The sequence below is a fragment of the Chelonoidis abingdonii genome, chromosome 13, assembly GCF_003597395.2.
Source record: "Chelonoidis abingdonii isolate Lonesome George chromosome 13, CheloAbing_2.0, whole genome shotgun sequence".
Lineage (NCBI taxonomy): Eukaryota > Metazoa > Chordata > Testudines > Testudinidae > Chelonoidis > Chelonoidis abingdonii.
Window position 1 is genome coordinate 7020221 of NC_133781.1, and position 17685 is coordinate 7037905.

The window sequence follows — 17685 nt, forward strand, 5'->3', positions numbered from 1 at the left end:
TGACACGACCTGCGCAACTACGCATTTACCTCCACAATTCAATAGTCCCTACCTGGCCGTTTTCCTTAAACAGGGAGGATGGACGAGAACATGACTTGCTCCTCAAACTCCTTTATCCTTCTTCTCAGAACCACATAGTCTTCAGTAACCCACTCAAGGCCATTCTTGGCAGTAGCATTAGTGCCCACGTGGAGAAGTAGGAAGGGGTAGCGGTCTGAAGGCTTGATCAGTCTCAGCAGACATTCCCATCACATCCTGAATTCTAGCTTCAGGCAAGCAGCACACTTCTCAAGTCTCTTGTTCTGGACGGCAGATGGATGACTCCATCCCCCTTTCGAATGAGTCCTGACCACCACCACCAATCTTCCCCTCTTGGGAGTGGAGGTTGTGGAACCCCATCCCTAGGACAATGCATCACATGCCTTCTGGTTGGTGGGGTCTCCTTCTGATCCCTTTCCTCAGATGATTCTTCCAAACCATTCTCCACCGTAGTACCTGTGCAGAGAGCCTGAAAATGATTTCTTACCACTATCTGCATTGGGGATACATGGGTTCTCCTTTTTCTTCTTCTGGAGGTCACATGCTACCAGTTTTCTTCACTGTTCTGCACTGTCCTCTCTGATTCTTCAGCATGCTGTGCCTGCAGAACCAAATGCAAACTTCTATCCAGAAAGTCTTCATTTTCTCTAATGCAATGCAAGGTTGTACTTGGGTCTCTAGTCCTTTAACCTTCCCCTCCAATATGGAGACCAGCTTGCACTTCGTATAGACGAAGTTGCTTCTGTCCTCTGGGAGAAAGACAAACATGGTACATCCTGTGCAGGTCACAACAGCTGATCGCTCACTATCCATATGATCTTCCTTCTAAGAGCCTCTGCAGATGTTGTATTTACTGCTCACAGAAGCCTGAAAGGCAAAAAAAATCTCTGTGGGAACTCCTCCCTGACAAACTATCTTTGTTTGCCTGTCCTCTGTTTGCTGCCTAATATTATCCTAGTATTTTGTAGCAAAACCAGCCTCTGAGTGGGGTTCATAGTGTTGACCTTACTTGGTTACTGTGGTAAAAACGTCCTGCACCTTTTTCCCTCAGTAGGAATTTACAGTGAGATAGTGTGTTAGTTGACTGAGTGACTCGAGGCCTTACTCTCAATTTGATGGCATTTCTCAGCATGTTTGTTTATCTATCTGAAACACAGGTGACCCATCTGTAAGCAACAAATGTTTTTGGTTTCACAATGCCAGAGATGTTTGTAACTGCTTTGCAGAATTGCACTGGGGAAGCTGTAGCTGGCACACAAGAAAACAGACCCTGCCCCAAGGAGTTTAAACACTAGTTGAGACCCAGCTGGAAGAGTCCAGATTCACAGCGCACACCACGGGCTGTGTAGGGATGTCACAGAGGTCACTGTTGGGCAGAGTAAGCTCTGGGGAGGGATGTGAAGTAGTGGGAGGTCCTGTGACACATGGGAAGAGGGGAAACTGTTCCACTCCGAAGGGGAGGCATGGGAGGCAGCGTGAAGGTGATGAGGAGAAGGCTACAAAGGAGGATGTTGTGGGGAGGCTGGGACTGAGAGAGAGGAGAGCAGGAGAAGGTGCAGGCTACAAGGGAACTGTTTAAGGCCTTGCAAAGAAGGAAAAGCCTGACTTTGATGCAGGAGGCACGGGGAGGGCAGTGCAGAGAGCTGGAGAAGTGAGTGACCTGAGCAGAGTAACAGGGCAGGAAGGGGATTTGAGCAGCCCTTTGGCTGGGCTGAGGGAGCGTGAGGCCATGGAGAAAGTGTCTGTGGGAGTCCAGGGGAGAGATGACCACGGTACAGAGCAGGATTTTAGCGTGGGAGAGGGGCAGGGATGGAGAACAATGGTAGCCTGGGTACGTAGGGGAGTAAAAGGCAAAATGGAGGTAGCAAGTCTTGGGAAAGGCAGGGAGCAAGTGTGGGTGGGAAGGGATCAGGGCAGCAGGTCTGCTGCTCATTGTGCATACACCTACACTGGAGTTGGACGTGTAATTTCCAGCTTGATTAGACATACACACACTAGCTTTGATTGAGCTAGTGCAGTAAAAATAGAAGTATAGTCACAGCGACATGGGCGTGTGCCGCCACGGCTACATTGCTGTTTTAGTGCACAAGCTTGATCAGAACTGGCATGGGTATGTCTGTCTGAACTGGCAGTCACAGCCCCAGCTGCCGTGGAGACTCCCTCTCTGAGCGTGTACTGCTCAGCCTATGTTCGCTGTGAAGCATGCAGCCTTCTTGTACACACGCTGTAAAAAACCCAGGATGTGGCCTGCCACAACCTTAGCTGCCACTAAACAGGTTTTTTTTTTGCTAATTAAGAGCCAAACACGGTGACTAATGAGGCGTCTTCAGAAGGAACTTCGGAACCAGGACAGTCTCCGTATCTCCTCCTACTTTCCCAGCCACTGATCCCAACATAAACTGCCAGACATCTCTGTGATGGGGCTATGAGACAGTGATAGCTATTGTGTTTGGGAAATATATGATGACATCACCACTGAACATAATGTTAAAGAGACAGAGTTGTCACTGAGTGTTCAATCTTAGCTCTAATTTTCTGATGTCTGTGTCCGTCACTGCACAGCCATGTGGCTGTTGAAATCGAGATCTCCAGCCACGACTTATGTGTTTCTCTCTTTCTTTCACTCACAGACATCAAACCTTCCAATATTCTTCTGGACAGAAATGGGAATATTAAACTCTGTGACTTTGGCATTAGTGGACAACTTGTGGACTCCATTGCAAAAACAAGAGATGCTGGGTGCAGACCATACATGGCAGTAAGTGGGATCTGACAGTGTTGTCAAGGGGGCTGGGATGGGCACAGTATATGGAGCTTTCTAGCTCAGGCTAAAGTGAAACCCAGCTCAGTAGTGATTCCCACCCATTGGCTGAGTTGTGCCTCAGTTAAGTTCCCCAGGGGCGGACATCCACATACCAAAAATAACAATTGCAAATCTACAACTATCTGTCTTGCTGCAGCATGAATAGGTATGCCAAGGACAAAACAGGCCACAGAGACTTGGCTCCCTTCTGACCATGAAGGTGAGACTCAAACCACATCCACCGGGGATCTGAGCAGCACTTACACTGCTGCTGTCTGGGCTGTTGTTGTTCTGGGACAAAGTGAGAATGTCATACTCCAGCGTCTTCGACCAGGACCAATTTTGCATGTGAAAATAAACAGTATGGCACAGAGAAGGAAACTCATGGGGAAGTGTTTTTGTGTCTATAATGAACCTGTTTTTGTGAGGTTATGTCATAATTAATACAAAGCAAAATCTTCCATAAGTATTGTGATTGAGTCAAACAGCCAAATTTCCAAATCGTATCCGTAAGATACAATTCTGACGACAGCTGAATGGAAATGGCTCCATCTGTGTAGCAGTTTTTGAAGAGTCACTTAATTCCATCATTGTGATTTTCAAAGCAGTCTGTGGATTTAGGAATATTTTCCGTTCCCTGGGCTGCTCTGAAAATCTCAATCCATATTTTTATTTGAGCTATGGGCTTGGGGTCTGGTTATGTGCATAGCTATTGTTTTTCTGAGATGAACGTGACACAGCCCAAGGGTCACACAGAACTTTACCTGGTTGTCTTTAAGCATTTTGAAAAATCTCTTTCTTTAAATATCTTCTTCTGAGTGAGTCAGAAGGCAAGGATTTACATACAGTAACGAGTGAGGATTAAATTGAAAAGAGGTTGCCTCAGCCAATCAGAATGTGGGGCTGTTCCTGATCCAAGTCTGACCATTTATTTACCACCCAACTATTCATCTCCCTTTCCTGCCTATTTATAAATCTCTTGAATGATACCATTGCTAGTATTGATCCCTGCGGTACATGCCATTATTAAACCTGTCCACAACGATCTTGGCCATCACTGCTACTTTTGATTCTATACTGCATCTTTTCACCACACTGAATCCCAGTGGGCTTCACACTGTGCTTTCTTGCATCCTTAACACTCATTCTTTGTCTAAATTAATTGTGTCCACTCGTATCAGAGAGGTAGCCGTGTTAGTCTGGATCTGTGTCCACTCGTTCGTCCTCTTCCACCATCTCCTGGCCTTCTGCACAGGTCACTGCTACCCTCTCATTTTATACCCGGCTAGCTGTTCCATAACTTGTTTTGTAATTATTTTCTCATCTCTTTTTTGTTATGTTGAAGTCAGTGGGATTTTTTGACTTTTAAAGGTGGGTACATTGTTAGCATAATCCTGGCCTCCGGTTTGGTCACTCTTGTTAAAGATAAAAGGCATGTTTGTTGTATCTCTGCTGCCTTTATAACTCATGGACGGCTGAATGGATGCCGTACTCCTTCTCTCTCATCACTAGGTATGTTGGGAAGGATTCACATACACCTCTGTGTTCTCTGTCTAGCTCTCTAGGATCAGGACAGAACGGAAGTTTCACATTTGCTGACTTTTTAAATGAGACAAAATGATTGTCTGTAGTTTGCATTGTTAAGAGCTTTCATGTGGTATATAATTTGGGGGAGTGGCCAGCATGCTGGCATTGGGTGTGGCATGCTGACACCTTTCTTTGTATTCACTTGGTTCAATGACTGTTTGCTGGGGGAAAGGGGGCATGTAATGGAAGCTTCAGGAAACTTCAGAAACATAGCCAATGTTCTGCATGATGGTAGAGGTGGGTTTACAGTCATGCTCCCTAGCCTAGGCAGAGTTCAGGATCTGTGAGTGTTTCTGTGATCAAGCCTGTATTTCAAGGACTTGTAATTGGGAATGGGTGTGCCAGCTCAAATTTCATTCCTTTTGGAAGGTAATTTAATGTAGAGGAACTGCAAGGCACTAGACTGCATCTCTGGAGACCGATGTCCTATAGATGTCTACTAAGTGGGTACAACAAGGGCCACAGCAATGTAAGCTTTCCCCAGAGGGGCCCTTTCTGGAGGTGGGAAGATGTTAGTTTCCACTTCCCACTCAGTCCTTGGGTTCTCTGCCAGTTGTGGCCATTTTCATGTTGTGAGCACCTGACCACGGGGACAGGGAAGGACTGACACAGTCCTATGCATTGGACCTAGGCCCCTGAAGAGCCAACGGACGTAACAACATTGGATGACTACTGAGCCAGTGAGCCAGTGCTTCAGTGAGCAAGACTCTGTGTCCCATTATTCACCAAAGGCACTTGTTTTTTTAAATTAAACTGTAGAGGATTGAGGCTCTAAGGGCTAGATCCTCCTGTGGTGTCAACCAGCCTAATAGGTCCCTTGAAGTTAGCAGAGACGTTGATTTACACCAGCAGAGGATTGGGGTCTGAGTTTCCAGTGCTGAAAAGGATTCTTTGCTTCTGTCTCTTTGGTTTTCCATGTGGCCATTGTATTGAAATGGAAAATATCCTGTTGCCATGAGCAGAAACTTGTGTTTTGTTCTCGAAGAAAACCACATAGGAAATGCAAAACAAAGGAACAGTGGGCATCTGAATAGAGGCCCTTGAGGTTGCAGAGTTGAGACTTCATCTAGAGTGGTTCAGTTTGCAACATGTTTCAATGAGTAGTGCGTCGAGATGGGCTGAGCTAAGAGCCCCCATCATCACCAGGCCTCACTCTGCCTTTAGCCCTCAAGCTTCCCAGTGCTGGGTCTCCCTTTCCTCTCCCTTGCTCTCATTTTCTGGTAACCCATCCCCCTTGATATCTGGGGAGATCCCAGTGGTGTGTCTCCTCAGATACCTTGAGTGGCTGTGCGAGTTGCTCTGTTTATGTTTGCCCAGGAGAGCTCTCTTTGGCCTCCCCTTCTGGGGTGTTCATTGTCTTTCCCCTTGGAGTATTAAAATGAGCCCTATTCTCTTGTCAGTCGCAACAGGGCGCAGGGTGCCTGGGCCATTCAACCTGGGATAAAAAGGTAAAGGGGCCACAATCAGTGCTTGGGGAAGAGTATCTGTCTGGGTTAGCTCCCTTTGTGTCCCTCAGGCACCAGTCGCTGCTAGAGATTGCCCTGGTATGGAGATGCGGGGCAGCCTAACCAGCTAATATGTCACTTTCCCCATGGGCCCTGACTCACAGGTTAGGTTGGGGAGTGGCTGCACTACACTGTTTGTGGTCACTAGGCCATCGCTGCCAGATGGTGCAAATTAGAGTAATACCCAGGCAGCTGTAGTCTGCGTGGACTGGAACTGGAACAGTTTGACTTTCTGTTGCTTCACTTTTTTTTGCCCTTTCTTGAGCTGCCTGGGGGGCTATGAGGAGGGAAGCTGTTCTTTGTTAGTGGCTTCCCTAGGCTCGAGCTCCAGTCCTGCTTGCACTGGGATACCCAGCCTGACGGGGGCAGGCAATGTAGCAACCAGACTTCTCTCCTCCCACCCCAGTGATGCAGCAGGCCTCAGGGAAAGAACAGCAGCTGCTCAGAGCACACTCGGCTCACTCTGGAACTGCTCCTGGGGTTTCAGAGAGAGGCAGCTAGCGAGGCAGTGCCATATGCTGCTTTTCCTGTTGATTTGTCCCCTTTGAGGACTGTAGGTTAGAGTCTTGAGGGCCACAGGTTCAAAACCCCATTCTTAAAGGGAACAAAGACATGGTTTTCTTAATTCCAGTGAAACAATCCTATAGCAATCCTATATCAAGCATGAATTCTTGACAGACTGATCCAGTCATGACACTTCTGTTGAGAGGGAGGGTTTTTGACACCTAAATTAAGGTGATGGTCTTTTCTTGTTGCAAAGCTATCAAGATCAGGGGACATGCAAGAGGATAGCTGCACAGCAACAGATTTTGCAACAAGGGGGCAGGTGTAGCAATGTGAGAGGGGGCGACCTGGCTGGGGGTGTGAATACAAAGCTGATTTTCTGCAGTTAGATGTTGTATCTGTTACTTATCAAATGTCCTTTGCTTTTGCCAACTAGTCTACACTATTAGACACTGCAGTGCAAGACGCATCGGAAATACCTCTGAGAGATAAATGAGACTAGGATTCATTACCTCTGTCTGCAGCAACTCTTTTCTCCCCCAAGAAGGAAAATCTTCCTGACCATGTGGAAGCTCTGTCACTGCATTCAATAGCTAACACTCTGGGTATGATAGAGTTCAGCACAAGCACTGAAAGGGGGAATTCCTAAGACTTGTAATAATGCTGTCTCTGTACTGTGCTTCACGTGAATCTCCATGTGCATGTACCTGGGAGAGACTTCATGGTGTCTGAGCTCTGTGATCCATTTGTACAGACAGAGTAGCAGCATTGGCTGCAGCGAGACTATATTTGATCTTCAGCAGCTTCACACTCCTGATCTGATGAGCAGGTTCTCTTTGGGCTCTTTCGTTCACTTAACAGAGCAATCAGGCTGTTTCTTGATTGTACATCATACAGTTAAATCCCCTCAGATGCTTTTGAATTAAATGATTGCTATTTCTCTGACGTTGGGCAGACAGAAATAGCTTTATGATTAAGTAAATGTGTTTTAGCAGGAACTAAGACACGTGCAAATAGCCTCAGGGGGAGACATCCCAGTCTGAGTTTCATGGCATGGTTCCCTGCGTCTGACACAAGCAGCGTAGAGAATAACTCAAGAGATTCCTGAGCTCTGAGCAAACCCTTTCTGTCAAAGGCATGATGGTGATGTCACTCGCATACTTCAGTGGTTTAGGCTGAGAACATACCTCTGCTTACTCATTCATAAGCTAAAAATGTTGATGAGGTTAGCCCAGCGTGGGACCTCTCCTGTCTAAACTTAGCTCATTACATCACTTGGTGCAGAGCCCACACTGAACAGCTTCCACTGCAGACACTTAGGTCATGTCTGCACTTCAGTTGCCCCACATCTCTGTTTCTGGGGAAGAAAGCAGGAACGTTGTTTCCATCCTGTACATTTAGACACTTGGCTGTGGAGAGAATTTATACAAAATGAGCAAGAGCTGTGACCAGCCACATGTGTGAGCAGGCCATTCAGACCAAAGTGCCTTATCACTTAGGGCAAGATGTGAGCTTTGCAGAGAAAAGACATTTCTCTGTTACTGGGAGTCAGGTGCAGAGGGTTTAAAAATTGGCTCCTAGGGATAGCTACTCTACAAAGGCAGTGCAAGTCATTAAACAGAGCCTATATTATGATGTGAACAAGAAGTATAGAGTTTTGATATGATTCATATTCCTTTCATGTGAATTAAGGCTGGGAGACAACCCAGCAGCATCCACATGATGTAGGCACATGGGTTCGTGCGGCTCCAGCTCCCGAACTGGTGGGACAATGACAGAGCCCAGATGAGCGATTATTCACTGATACGTAGGCAGTAGGAGGTTACATCTAAATACTGAGAGCACGGAGCACATGTTAGTGGGGATATTCACTACTTTGAAAGAACTGGTGAAGGTTCCTAAAGGAGAATAATGCCAGATTCCAAACCACAAACAGTGGGACATAAGGAGTAATACTACACAGAGGGCAAGATTAAGGGTACCTGGGCATGACCTTGGTTACTGCAGCTGTCTAGAGTTGGTTTCCTGTCCGAATGAGAGAGCGGGTGTGAGAGAGAGAGAGAAAGAGAGTATGTGCATGTGTGTGTGTGTGCGAGAGAGAGAGGGTGATGGATGTAGGTACATACCTTTACGCTGTAGTTCTTGGGCTTGCGGCTTTGAGTTTTTCATTGCTGTCCCTCAGCCACCTGAACTGGTTTCACAAAGTGGCTTTTGTCTTTGGATTGGCCTGTCCTTTAAAAAAAATACATTGAAACTAGAGGGAGGCAGAGAGTCAGAGTCAGGGTCAGAGAGACTTGACCGGGATCCTTGGAGGGAGGTTCCTCTCCTGTACAGGTGAGTTTGCCCTGTGCAAGGTCAGTGTGCACCTGCTGTGTGTACAAAGAGGGCTGAAGGTAGGCTGGCGCCAAGGAACTGTACAGCTCCACCAAGTGAATTAGATCAACCCAACAGGCCCCCGAGATGGGCACAAAGCCAACTCTTCCAGCTCTGTGTCACCCCAGTATTCCTGTGGCATAGAGGGTGTTCTGTGGTAGATCAAGGGCAGGAAGAGAAGACAAGGCCAAGATATCCTGCACCCCAGGGATCCCCTAGTACACTGATGCCCATAGGGATTATGGCAGTGGGAGGTAGGAAGGGCAAGCTAGGGCTGTCTGCAGACTTCTCTAACCTGCTACTTGGGCCTCCCTGTCTCCTGCCTGCCCCAGCATCAGGGAGGTGCAAAGCCTCCCCGTTGGTCCCCGCGCTCACTCAGGAATCCAAGATGCTATAGAGTGCTATCCACGATCAGAATGATCATCCACACTTTTCTCTAGGTAGTTACTAACTGTGATCAAGTCACCTTTTAACTTTCTTTTGGATAAGGTAAACAGACTGAGCTTCTGAAGTCTCTCACTGTAAGGCAGGCTTTACAGATCTCAAATTGTTCTTGTTGCTCCGTTCTGATCCCTTCCAGTTTTCTAACATCTTTTTGCAGTGTGGACATGGGTAGTAGGCATAGAGACCTTGGTAAAGTCACCGTCTTCACCATAGTTTTTCCTGCTGGGGTTAGTTCAAGGCTCATGGGCTTCTGTGACGTCCTCACTTCATGGAAGCCTGCTTGTTGGGTGATGTCAAGCGATGCAAAGCTCTGGGAAGTCACTGCCTCAGCACAGCCCCAGGTACTGGGCTAACATGACAGCTCCCAGCCCCCTGCAGTCGCTGCCTCCTGAGCACTAGCTGGGGCTGTGCTGAGCTCTGTGAAGTCATTGGTGCATCACACTTCTGTCTGCTGGGCTAATGTGTCAGTAGAGGCCATGGCTGTGTTGATGTCACTGCTGCACCACAGTCTGGCTTGCTGGGCTGCTGTCCAGGCACTCAGGGCTCTGTAAAGGATAGCTGGCTCAGGTAAGGTGATGGTATTTAGCTCTCTTAAACTTAGGCTTACTTCTTAAACTTCTCTTTGATAAGCTAAAAAGATTAAGCTCCTTATGTCTCTCACTCAGGTCAGTTTTCCAGGACTAGAATCATTTGTGTGGCTCTTTCCTGAACGCTTTCCAATTGTTAAACATCTTTTCTAAAATGTGCACACTAGAATTAGAGACGGTATCTGGCAGTGGTCTCACCAGAGGTGATACTATCTCCCTACTCCAACTAAATATTCCCTGGTTTATACATCCAAGGACTGTATTAGCTCTCTTAGCCACAGCATTGCACTGCGATCTCATGTTCAGTTATTCACCATGACTCTTAAGTCCCTTTCAGAGCCGGTGCTCTCCACAATAAAGTCCCCCATCCTGACCTACATGTACTGGAGATATGGTGACAGAGAGCAAGTGTGAAAATCTGGGACGGGTGGGGGGCCCTGGCAGGAGATTGGCGCCTGGATGCCCACAAGGAGGCAGCTGTGCCTGTCCAGGGACAGAAACATAGGCATCAAGGGAACTTTTATTGCAGTCTTAAGGGCCGAGTGAGTGTAGGCACCTAGAAGATTCAGCTGGAGCTTTGTGGATTGCAGTGGTCCCAAAGGAAGGACTTCAGCACCTAAAACAGAATCAAAGGCGCCTCGCTCCTTTTGTGCACCCAAGCCTTGAAGGGTATGTCTACACTGCAATTAAACACCTGCAGCTGACCCATGTTTGTACTCAGGCTCACATGGCTCAGGCTGCAGGGCTGTAAAATTGCAGTGCAGACATTTAGGCTTGGCTGGAGCTCAGGCTCTGGGACCCCAAGATGTGGGAGGGTCCCAGAGCCCAGCTCTAGCCTGAGCCTGAACATCTATACCACAATTAAAGAGCCCTGTAGCCTGAGCCCCGCGAGCCTGAGGCAGCTGTCATGGGCCAGTTGTGAGTGTTTAATTGTAGTAACGTAATACCCAGAGTCTAAGTCCCACTGGCTTCTAGTGAGTTCTAGGCTCCTGAGTGCCTAGATCACTTCTGAAAATGGAGTTCAATCTCCTAAGTCACTTAGTTGTTTTTGAAATTTCAGCCTTTACTTCTTGTAGCAGTGAGTTCAACAAGTTAATTGTATTTCACCTGAAATGTATTTCTTATTGTCAGTGATACATTTGATGCTTTTCAATTTCATGTACCATCCCCTTGCTTTTGTATTTGGAGATCAAAGCAGCCCCAGTCTTTTCAGGCTCTTTTCCTAAAGAAGTTTTTCCAGGCCAGTAAATCATTTTCTTCTCCTGTCATTGGACTCCTCCCTCTGCTTCTCCTGCAGTCTTTTTGTAATGGAGTGAATAGAGCTGAGAGATGCTTGTTACTCCTGGGAGAATTCTGCACCAAAAAATTAAAAATTCTACACACAATATTTTAAAATTCTGCACATTTTATTTGTCAAAATAAACAATATAATCATGCCAGTTTCAAATATTTTGGTAATTATTTCAAAATACCTATCAGAAAGTATGTCTGTGACAATACAGACAACAAAAAAGATTCCCCAAGGAGCAGAGAGCTAAAGAAACCCCTACGACAACTCAGTTCCTGTTTTTCTGTTATGCTTTCGTTGGGTTGCCTCAGTGTGGTTGTGTCACACGTTCCAGCTGGGCACAGCTTCGGGGAAGACTCTGCCCCTCGGTCTTTTAGTTGATTCTCATTTTTTTACTCTGCCCCCATAGGGTTACTATACAGAGGTTCGCAAATAGAGGACACTGCAGGGGGCAGGAGGAGCTGTAGGGAGTACAGTTTGGGGGTGCTGGTGTGTGTGTGTGTGTGTATGTACTGGGAGGGATATTTTTGGGAGACTGGAGGGGGTATTTGGGGGACCCCTGGCCCAGATGCTCACAAACCCTCCACACAGAGCCCAGTTGTGGGGCCAGACACCTGTATACCCCCTATCCCCCCAAGCCCAGGGATCCAGACAGAGAGACAGCCTGATGCTGGATCTCAGGCTTGTATTGAATTTCCTGCACACTGTCTCCTTCCTTCAGGGTCTGCAGGGAACTCTCCAGCTCTGTCTCCCCCTGTAAGTGTCCTCTGTTTGCAAAGTGGGGAGCCAGGCTCTGCAGGGTCCAGCAGCCCCTAGTGGCAGCCAGCTACTCTGGAGCACCAGTTGTGTGTGGAGGAAATGAAATTCTGCACAGAACATTGTCGGAGAAAAACGCAGTTCTCGCTTTTTCGTTTGGGTGCAGCAAAATCAAATACTTTATTATTTCTCCAGCAATTGCAATAGAGGGAGGGAGTGCCCTAGGACACTGGGTCACCCCAGTCCCGGACAGGTCTCTCAACAGGTAAACAATTACAGCAAGCATTTATACCTTTGTTACAGACAATAACAAGCAATAATCCGGACAATAATGAGCAACAACTGCATTTTGTTTATACATAGGCTATCTTGCTATCTTATTTTCCTCACTTCTGGGCGCCAGTCTACGTATTTGATTATCAGTGCAAGGTCGTGATAACTTCTCACACAGTTCTTTCCTACTCTCCTCACATTATCCTCGCTTCTACAAATCTCACGTCATTAGGGTTACAGCTGGCCTAACTCTTGCTAACAGACTGACATGCATTAAGATCCCCTACAAATCCTTGTCAATTCTTTCGCTTCTTCCACAACATTAATTCTGCACAAATTCTGCATTGTGCAGTGGCGCAGAATTCCCCCAGGAGTAGCTTGTGTACTGTTGGTTATGAAACTGGTGTGCCTTAACCTTATCAGCTAGATGAGGCATTGGCTCAGGGGAACTTGAAACTGAGCACAAGAATCAACATGATGGCATACTGTGGATTTACATAAAGGCATTGATCTGCCAACAGTGACTCCCAAGTGTCTTTCCAGTAAGAAGAACCCAGTAAGGTGTATGATCAGTGAAAATTCTTCCTTCCAGCATGCTTTATGCTGCCTTTGTCAATACTGATTTTCACCTACACTCATGTTGCCCAATCACCCAACACTGTTAGGTTCCTCTGAAGTTCCTAGCTGTCTGTTCTAGTCCCTATCGACTGAAATAATATTGCACTGTCTACTTACTTTGCCAGCTCACTGCTCCCCACTTTTCCAGATCATTAATAAATAATAAACTTTGCTTTGGGGACACCTACTTCCTACGCTGTTTAGTCTCCAGTTTTCCTTGTAAAAGAAAATTTTATGTGAGAAGTTTCTTACAGGAACAATGCATGGCTCAGCTTTAAAATAGTCCAGTATAAGGATGTTGCATTTGCATGAAGAGTGGGTGCTAGCATTTTTCCTAGACGCCCTGGTTAAACACCACAGTAATTTCCAGAGCTAATTATTTATGGTTCTAAAAACTGTTTTCTTAGACATTGCATAATCCTGCCATCTGCATGTTCAGAAGTATTGTCCCCTCCCTTTCTGTGGCTTTAGTTGGAAATCCTTGCAGGAGCTGAGTCATTCGGACAGTGACGAATGCATATCTTCAGTAGTTTCCCTGAAATCTCTCAAATTAAGCTGTGATACAAGTGATAAAGCCATGTTAATGGGTAGTTCCCGAGGGACCCTAAATACTTTTGTCTTGACAGTTTCTAAACAGATAAACATTTAGTACAGGATCTGCTGTTAAAAAAACAGCGTAATGACCTAGCACACAAGCAGATGGGAGGTTGATATCCCATCTGTGTTAGAGTATTGCAGAGGTCTTGGAACCATTCAGACTGGTGTTTATACCAGGAGAATCCATACTTAGAGCCAAATAAGGTGCAGATAATTGTACACTGAGACATACAGCAAGCCCCACAAACAGCTGAGTCCTGCAGGACTACAGTTCTTGGTATGCAGTGCTTCATTTTGATCTGATCATCTGTCAGAATCTGGGAAATCCCCAACCTTCAGTCTGAGCTGTCTTCAGCCATGTGCTAAATGTCTCTGAGAGGGCAGAGGAGGGAGTATCCCAGGGAGGCAGACAGCTTGCATCTCACACCCATCTGCTCCTGTTTTTACAAGGAAAGAAGGGTTAAAATGCACCATTCACTTACAGATCTGCTCCTACTTTTAAATGAGTACATTTTAGATCTTTATGGTGACTTCCCTTGCATTTACCAGTTTACAGTGGCTGATGGGTTAGGAAGAGAGGTGAGTTTTTTGTGCTATATAAAAAGATAGTTGAATTTACAGTGTGCGCAGTGTAATGTTCCCTGACTCTGTAACCACTAAGAATCAGAAGAACTCACATTTTGAGGACTGCATTTTCCAATAATATATCTTAATTGCATAGTTATGTGCAACAAACCAACACTTTGTAGAGAGGTGTCTGTAACTTTACAGCTGCGTTACACATACAGATGCATATGTTTATATAGGCACTTGGTCCTGGGAGGAAATGAGGGTTGAAGAGGGAGCAATAGCTCTGCTAAATTTGAAGACAGAATGCTAGTTCCTCTTCTGCTTAAATGGAGTCTGTCAAATGGCAACAAGGTCTCCTTTCAGAAGATATTCCCATGTTTGATGTATCCAAACCCTGCTTCTTTACAGTGTCCATTGGATGACCTCTGCCTCAGCCTTTTCATTTCTTCGCTCACACTTGGCGTGGAACATTCTCTGTGAAGTCATCAGTGTTGTCTCCAGCTCTTTTTCTGGGTCCCTGGAGTGTAACTGCATTGAATGTTATTTCATTGGGAGTCCATGTGGGAATTTCCCAGAATCTTTTATCATCCTTATTTTGGCCATTTGACAGCAGTCTTCCATCCAGTTTTCCCTGTAACTGTGCCACAGATATCTAGGTCCAAGTCACTCACTCATTAGAGTAACCTGTGATCTCTTTCTTTCCAGGAGGCTCCTTTTTGGTGTAAGTCTCTTCCATGCCTGTTTGCTTCTCTGTCCTGTAGGGAGAAGAGTGTCTATGACTTTATCACTGTTTCTCTTCTGCTCTTCTTTAATGCCACATTCTTTCATCTTCTAGCTGTTGATTGCAGTTTCAGTTTTCCGTGTCTTTCTGAATCTTTTGGGCTAATGTTCCTGATCAGTTGAAAATACCTTCTTGATAAAATTTTCATTCCTTTTTATCTTTCAGAGACTTTTACTTCTGATCAGGCCTCTCCATGTTTTCTTCCAGAGCAGGGAGCAACTTGAGTTGATATTCTTCATACACCTGATTTATAAGCAGGAGGATTGTGTATGCTCTATATCAGTCTATCTTGGGTGCTCCAATAGCCATTGTTTTAAAGAGTGTTTGCTTCTCACATGGGAATGTCTTCTCACGTATTGGAGCATGTGAGTGTCGAGATGCTCTGCTCTACCAAGGACTCATCTCTGTGCAGAGGCTTGTTAATTAGTTATTGAGGTTTTTGGATGATCTCTGTTAATTCCTTCCTCCCTTAATCATTGTGTTCCAATATGCACCTTACTCCCGCTCAGCTCCAGACTCCCTCTTCATGTTTTCTCTTGCTCTGTCACGCACTCTCCATCTCTCAGCTTCAGAATTCAGAGGTATAAAATGATTCAATAAAAGAACTTACTTTTCTCATGACAGTTTCTGAAAGAAGAGACTGTTTTGTGTTTGTTTTTCTCCATTTTTTGGAAAAGGAATGAAGAGTGATATTAGAAATTTTTGCCTTTCAGTTTAATTTCTTTCCCCAGTAAAATAATGGAACAAATATTAAGAGACAAAAATCATTAAATGCACAGATAATAATGGAGCCATGAGCCGTAAGCAGAATGATTTTATGAAGAACTAATCTGGACAAACGTGATTGCCTCTTGACTGAATTACAAAATAATGGGTGATGGACTGGTGGGCAAACCACCAGAGTTAGATATTAATAAAGCCTTTCACATGGTGCCTTGTGGAAACTTAATTGAAAAATTCGTTCAAATTAATTTAGATTGAAACAGTGTCATGTCATTGAAAGCTGTCTGGCAAATCATAAGCAAATAAATATCAAAGTATTGAGGCTGGGAGAGTGTTCAGTAGGGCATTGTTGTTAGTCCAGTCTCATTTAATATATATAGCCACTATTATCTAGAAATGGAAGTAAAAATGTTAATGAACTTTGGCAGGAGTTAGTGAATTAGGTAGTGCTATGAACACTAGTTAGGACAGAAGAATAATACAAAGGCCCTAAGAGAGGCTACCAACATTGGAAATGCAGCTATCATATCTCAAATACAGAGCTGCTAGATATTGGGCTAAGCACCAGCAGTGCAAATTGCTATTTCCCCTCTCTATGCTCAAGGTTTGAACACGTGTAGCTATATTGCAGCTGCAGCTGGACTCTGGAAAATAGCCTATGCAGCTGCAGCACGTCAAGGTGAGGGAAGGACCTGGAAGTGGCAATGGCTGAGACACACCCACACGTGACAATGGGCTGCAAATGAGAAATGAGTTAGTCATGGGATAAGGCAGCAAAAAATGTTTTCGAGCTACACAGGTGTCATATCATGGGCCAGAGTGATGGTCTCCCCACCCCGTATTAGAGGAACTCACACTGTGGTCCATGGGGCACTTGCCAGTGGCCTGTGGAGATCTGGCTGGTCACATGGTGCTGGCTCCTTCCCTTTCATGATTTCATAGCAATTAAAGCCAAAAGGGCCATTAGAGCATCTATTCCAACCTCCTGTATATCCAAGCCTTTACATTTCACCAAGATGGTTGGTTGGTAGTCCATCGCTGACGTTGATGACAATATTGTCGCAGTTCTCATCTATGGCTACGCATATGACTTGAAGTTTGAATCCTGATGCACAGAGTCAGCTGCACTGAGGGCATAGGAACTCTGTATTTATGATGCTTGATGATGCAGGTCTGTGGCGCCTTTCACATGCAGCCTGGAGATGAATTTGTCAGTCCTGCTCAAACCCGTTATATGCTGATCATGTCAGAGATCAGTGTGTCCTATTCTGAGCCATTTGCTGAAGTTCTTTAGGATTGATGACAGGTTACTGAAGACTGCTCTTCAGATTATCTTTGAAGCACCTATATGGACAACACTTCTTTCTTTTGCCCTGACTCAGCTCCCAATACAAGATCTATTATGGGAAACAGTGGTCTTCCATTCTGATGACATGTCCAGTCCACCTAAGTTGTGCTCTCATTAACATTTCCTCACCACTGGTTTTGTTTGCTCTTTCAGGGACCTAAATATTGGTCATTCTGTCCTGCCAGCGAATGCTCATTATTGAGCTTAATGTGATGTCTGTAAAGAGTCCACATCTCAGATCCACACAAGAGAGATGTTAGAAGCACTGCACTGTAGATCTTTGATTTGGTGGAGAGACTAATGTTGTGTTGGTTAAGAACTTTTGTTCAGAGTTGGCCCAGGGCCTGGCTGGCTTTACTAATTCTGGAGGAAATTTCCTTATCAGGGAAACCAGCCCTTGAGATAATGCTGCCCAAAAACTTGAACTGATCCACATTTTTCAGCTCTGTGCCTTGGATGAAGATGGCTGGTGCTGGGACATTGGAATGAGGTGCTGGTTGGAAGAAGACCTCTGTCTTCCTGAGACTGATGGTGAGGCCAAATAGCTGGGATGCTTCAGAAAAATCTATCAACAATGACCTGAAGGTCATCATGTCTATGAGCCATCAAGGTGCAGTCATCTGCAAAAAGTGCCTCAGCGAGAAGTCTCTCCAGCATCTTGGTCTTAGCATTGAATCTTCGAAGATCAAAGAGGAAGCCATCAAGTCGATAGCGGATGTATATCCCCTGATCCAAGTCCCTTGTGGCATGGCTGAAGACACAGGCAAAGAACAAGTTGAACAGCCCTGGAACAAGTATGCAGCCTTGCTTCACTCCATTCGAGATTCCGAACACATCAGAGAAGTCAACACTGGCAAGCACTTGCACTGTCATGTGGTCATGAAACAGA

General features: G+C 45.6%; 1 protein-coding gene across 8 annotated transcripts in view; it reads left to right on the forward strand.

Moving 5' to 3' along the window:
- Positions 1–17685, forward strand: part of MAP2K4 (mitogen-activated protein kinase kinase 4) — a 180413-nt gene that overhangs the window by 139530 nt on the left and 23198 nt on the right. For all 8 annotated transcript variants that reach the window (XM_032803817.2, XM_032803759.2, XM_032803783.2 and 5 more), the window contains one exon: positions 2670–2797. In XM_032803817.2, the coding sequence (XP_032659708.1) occupies positions 2670–2797 (128 nt within the window). The remainder of the gene's footprint in view (positions 1–2669; positions 2798–17685) is intronic.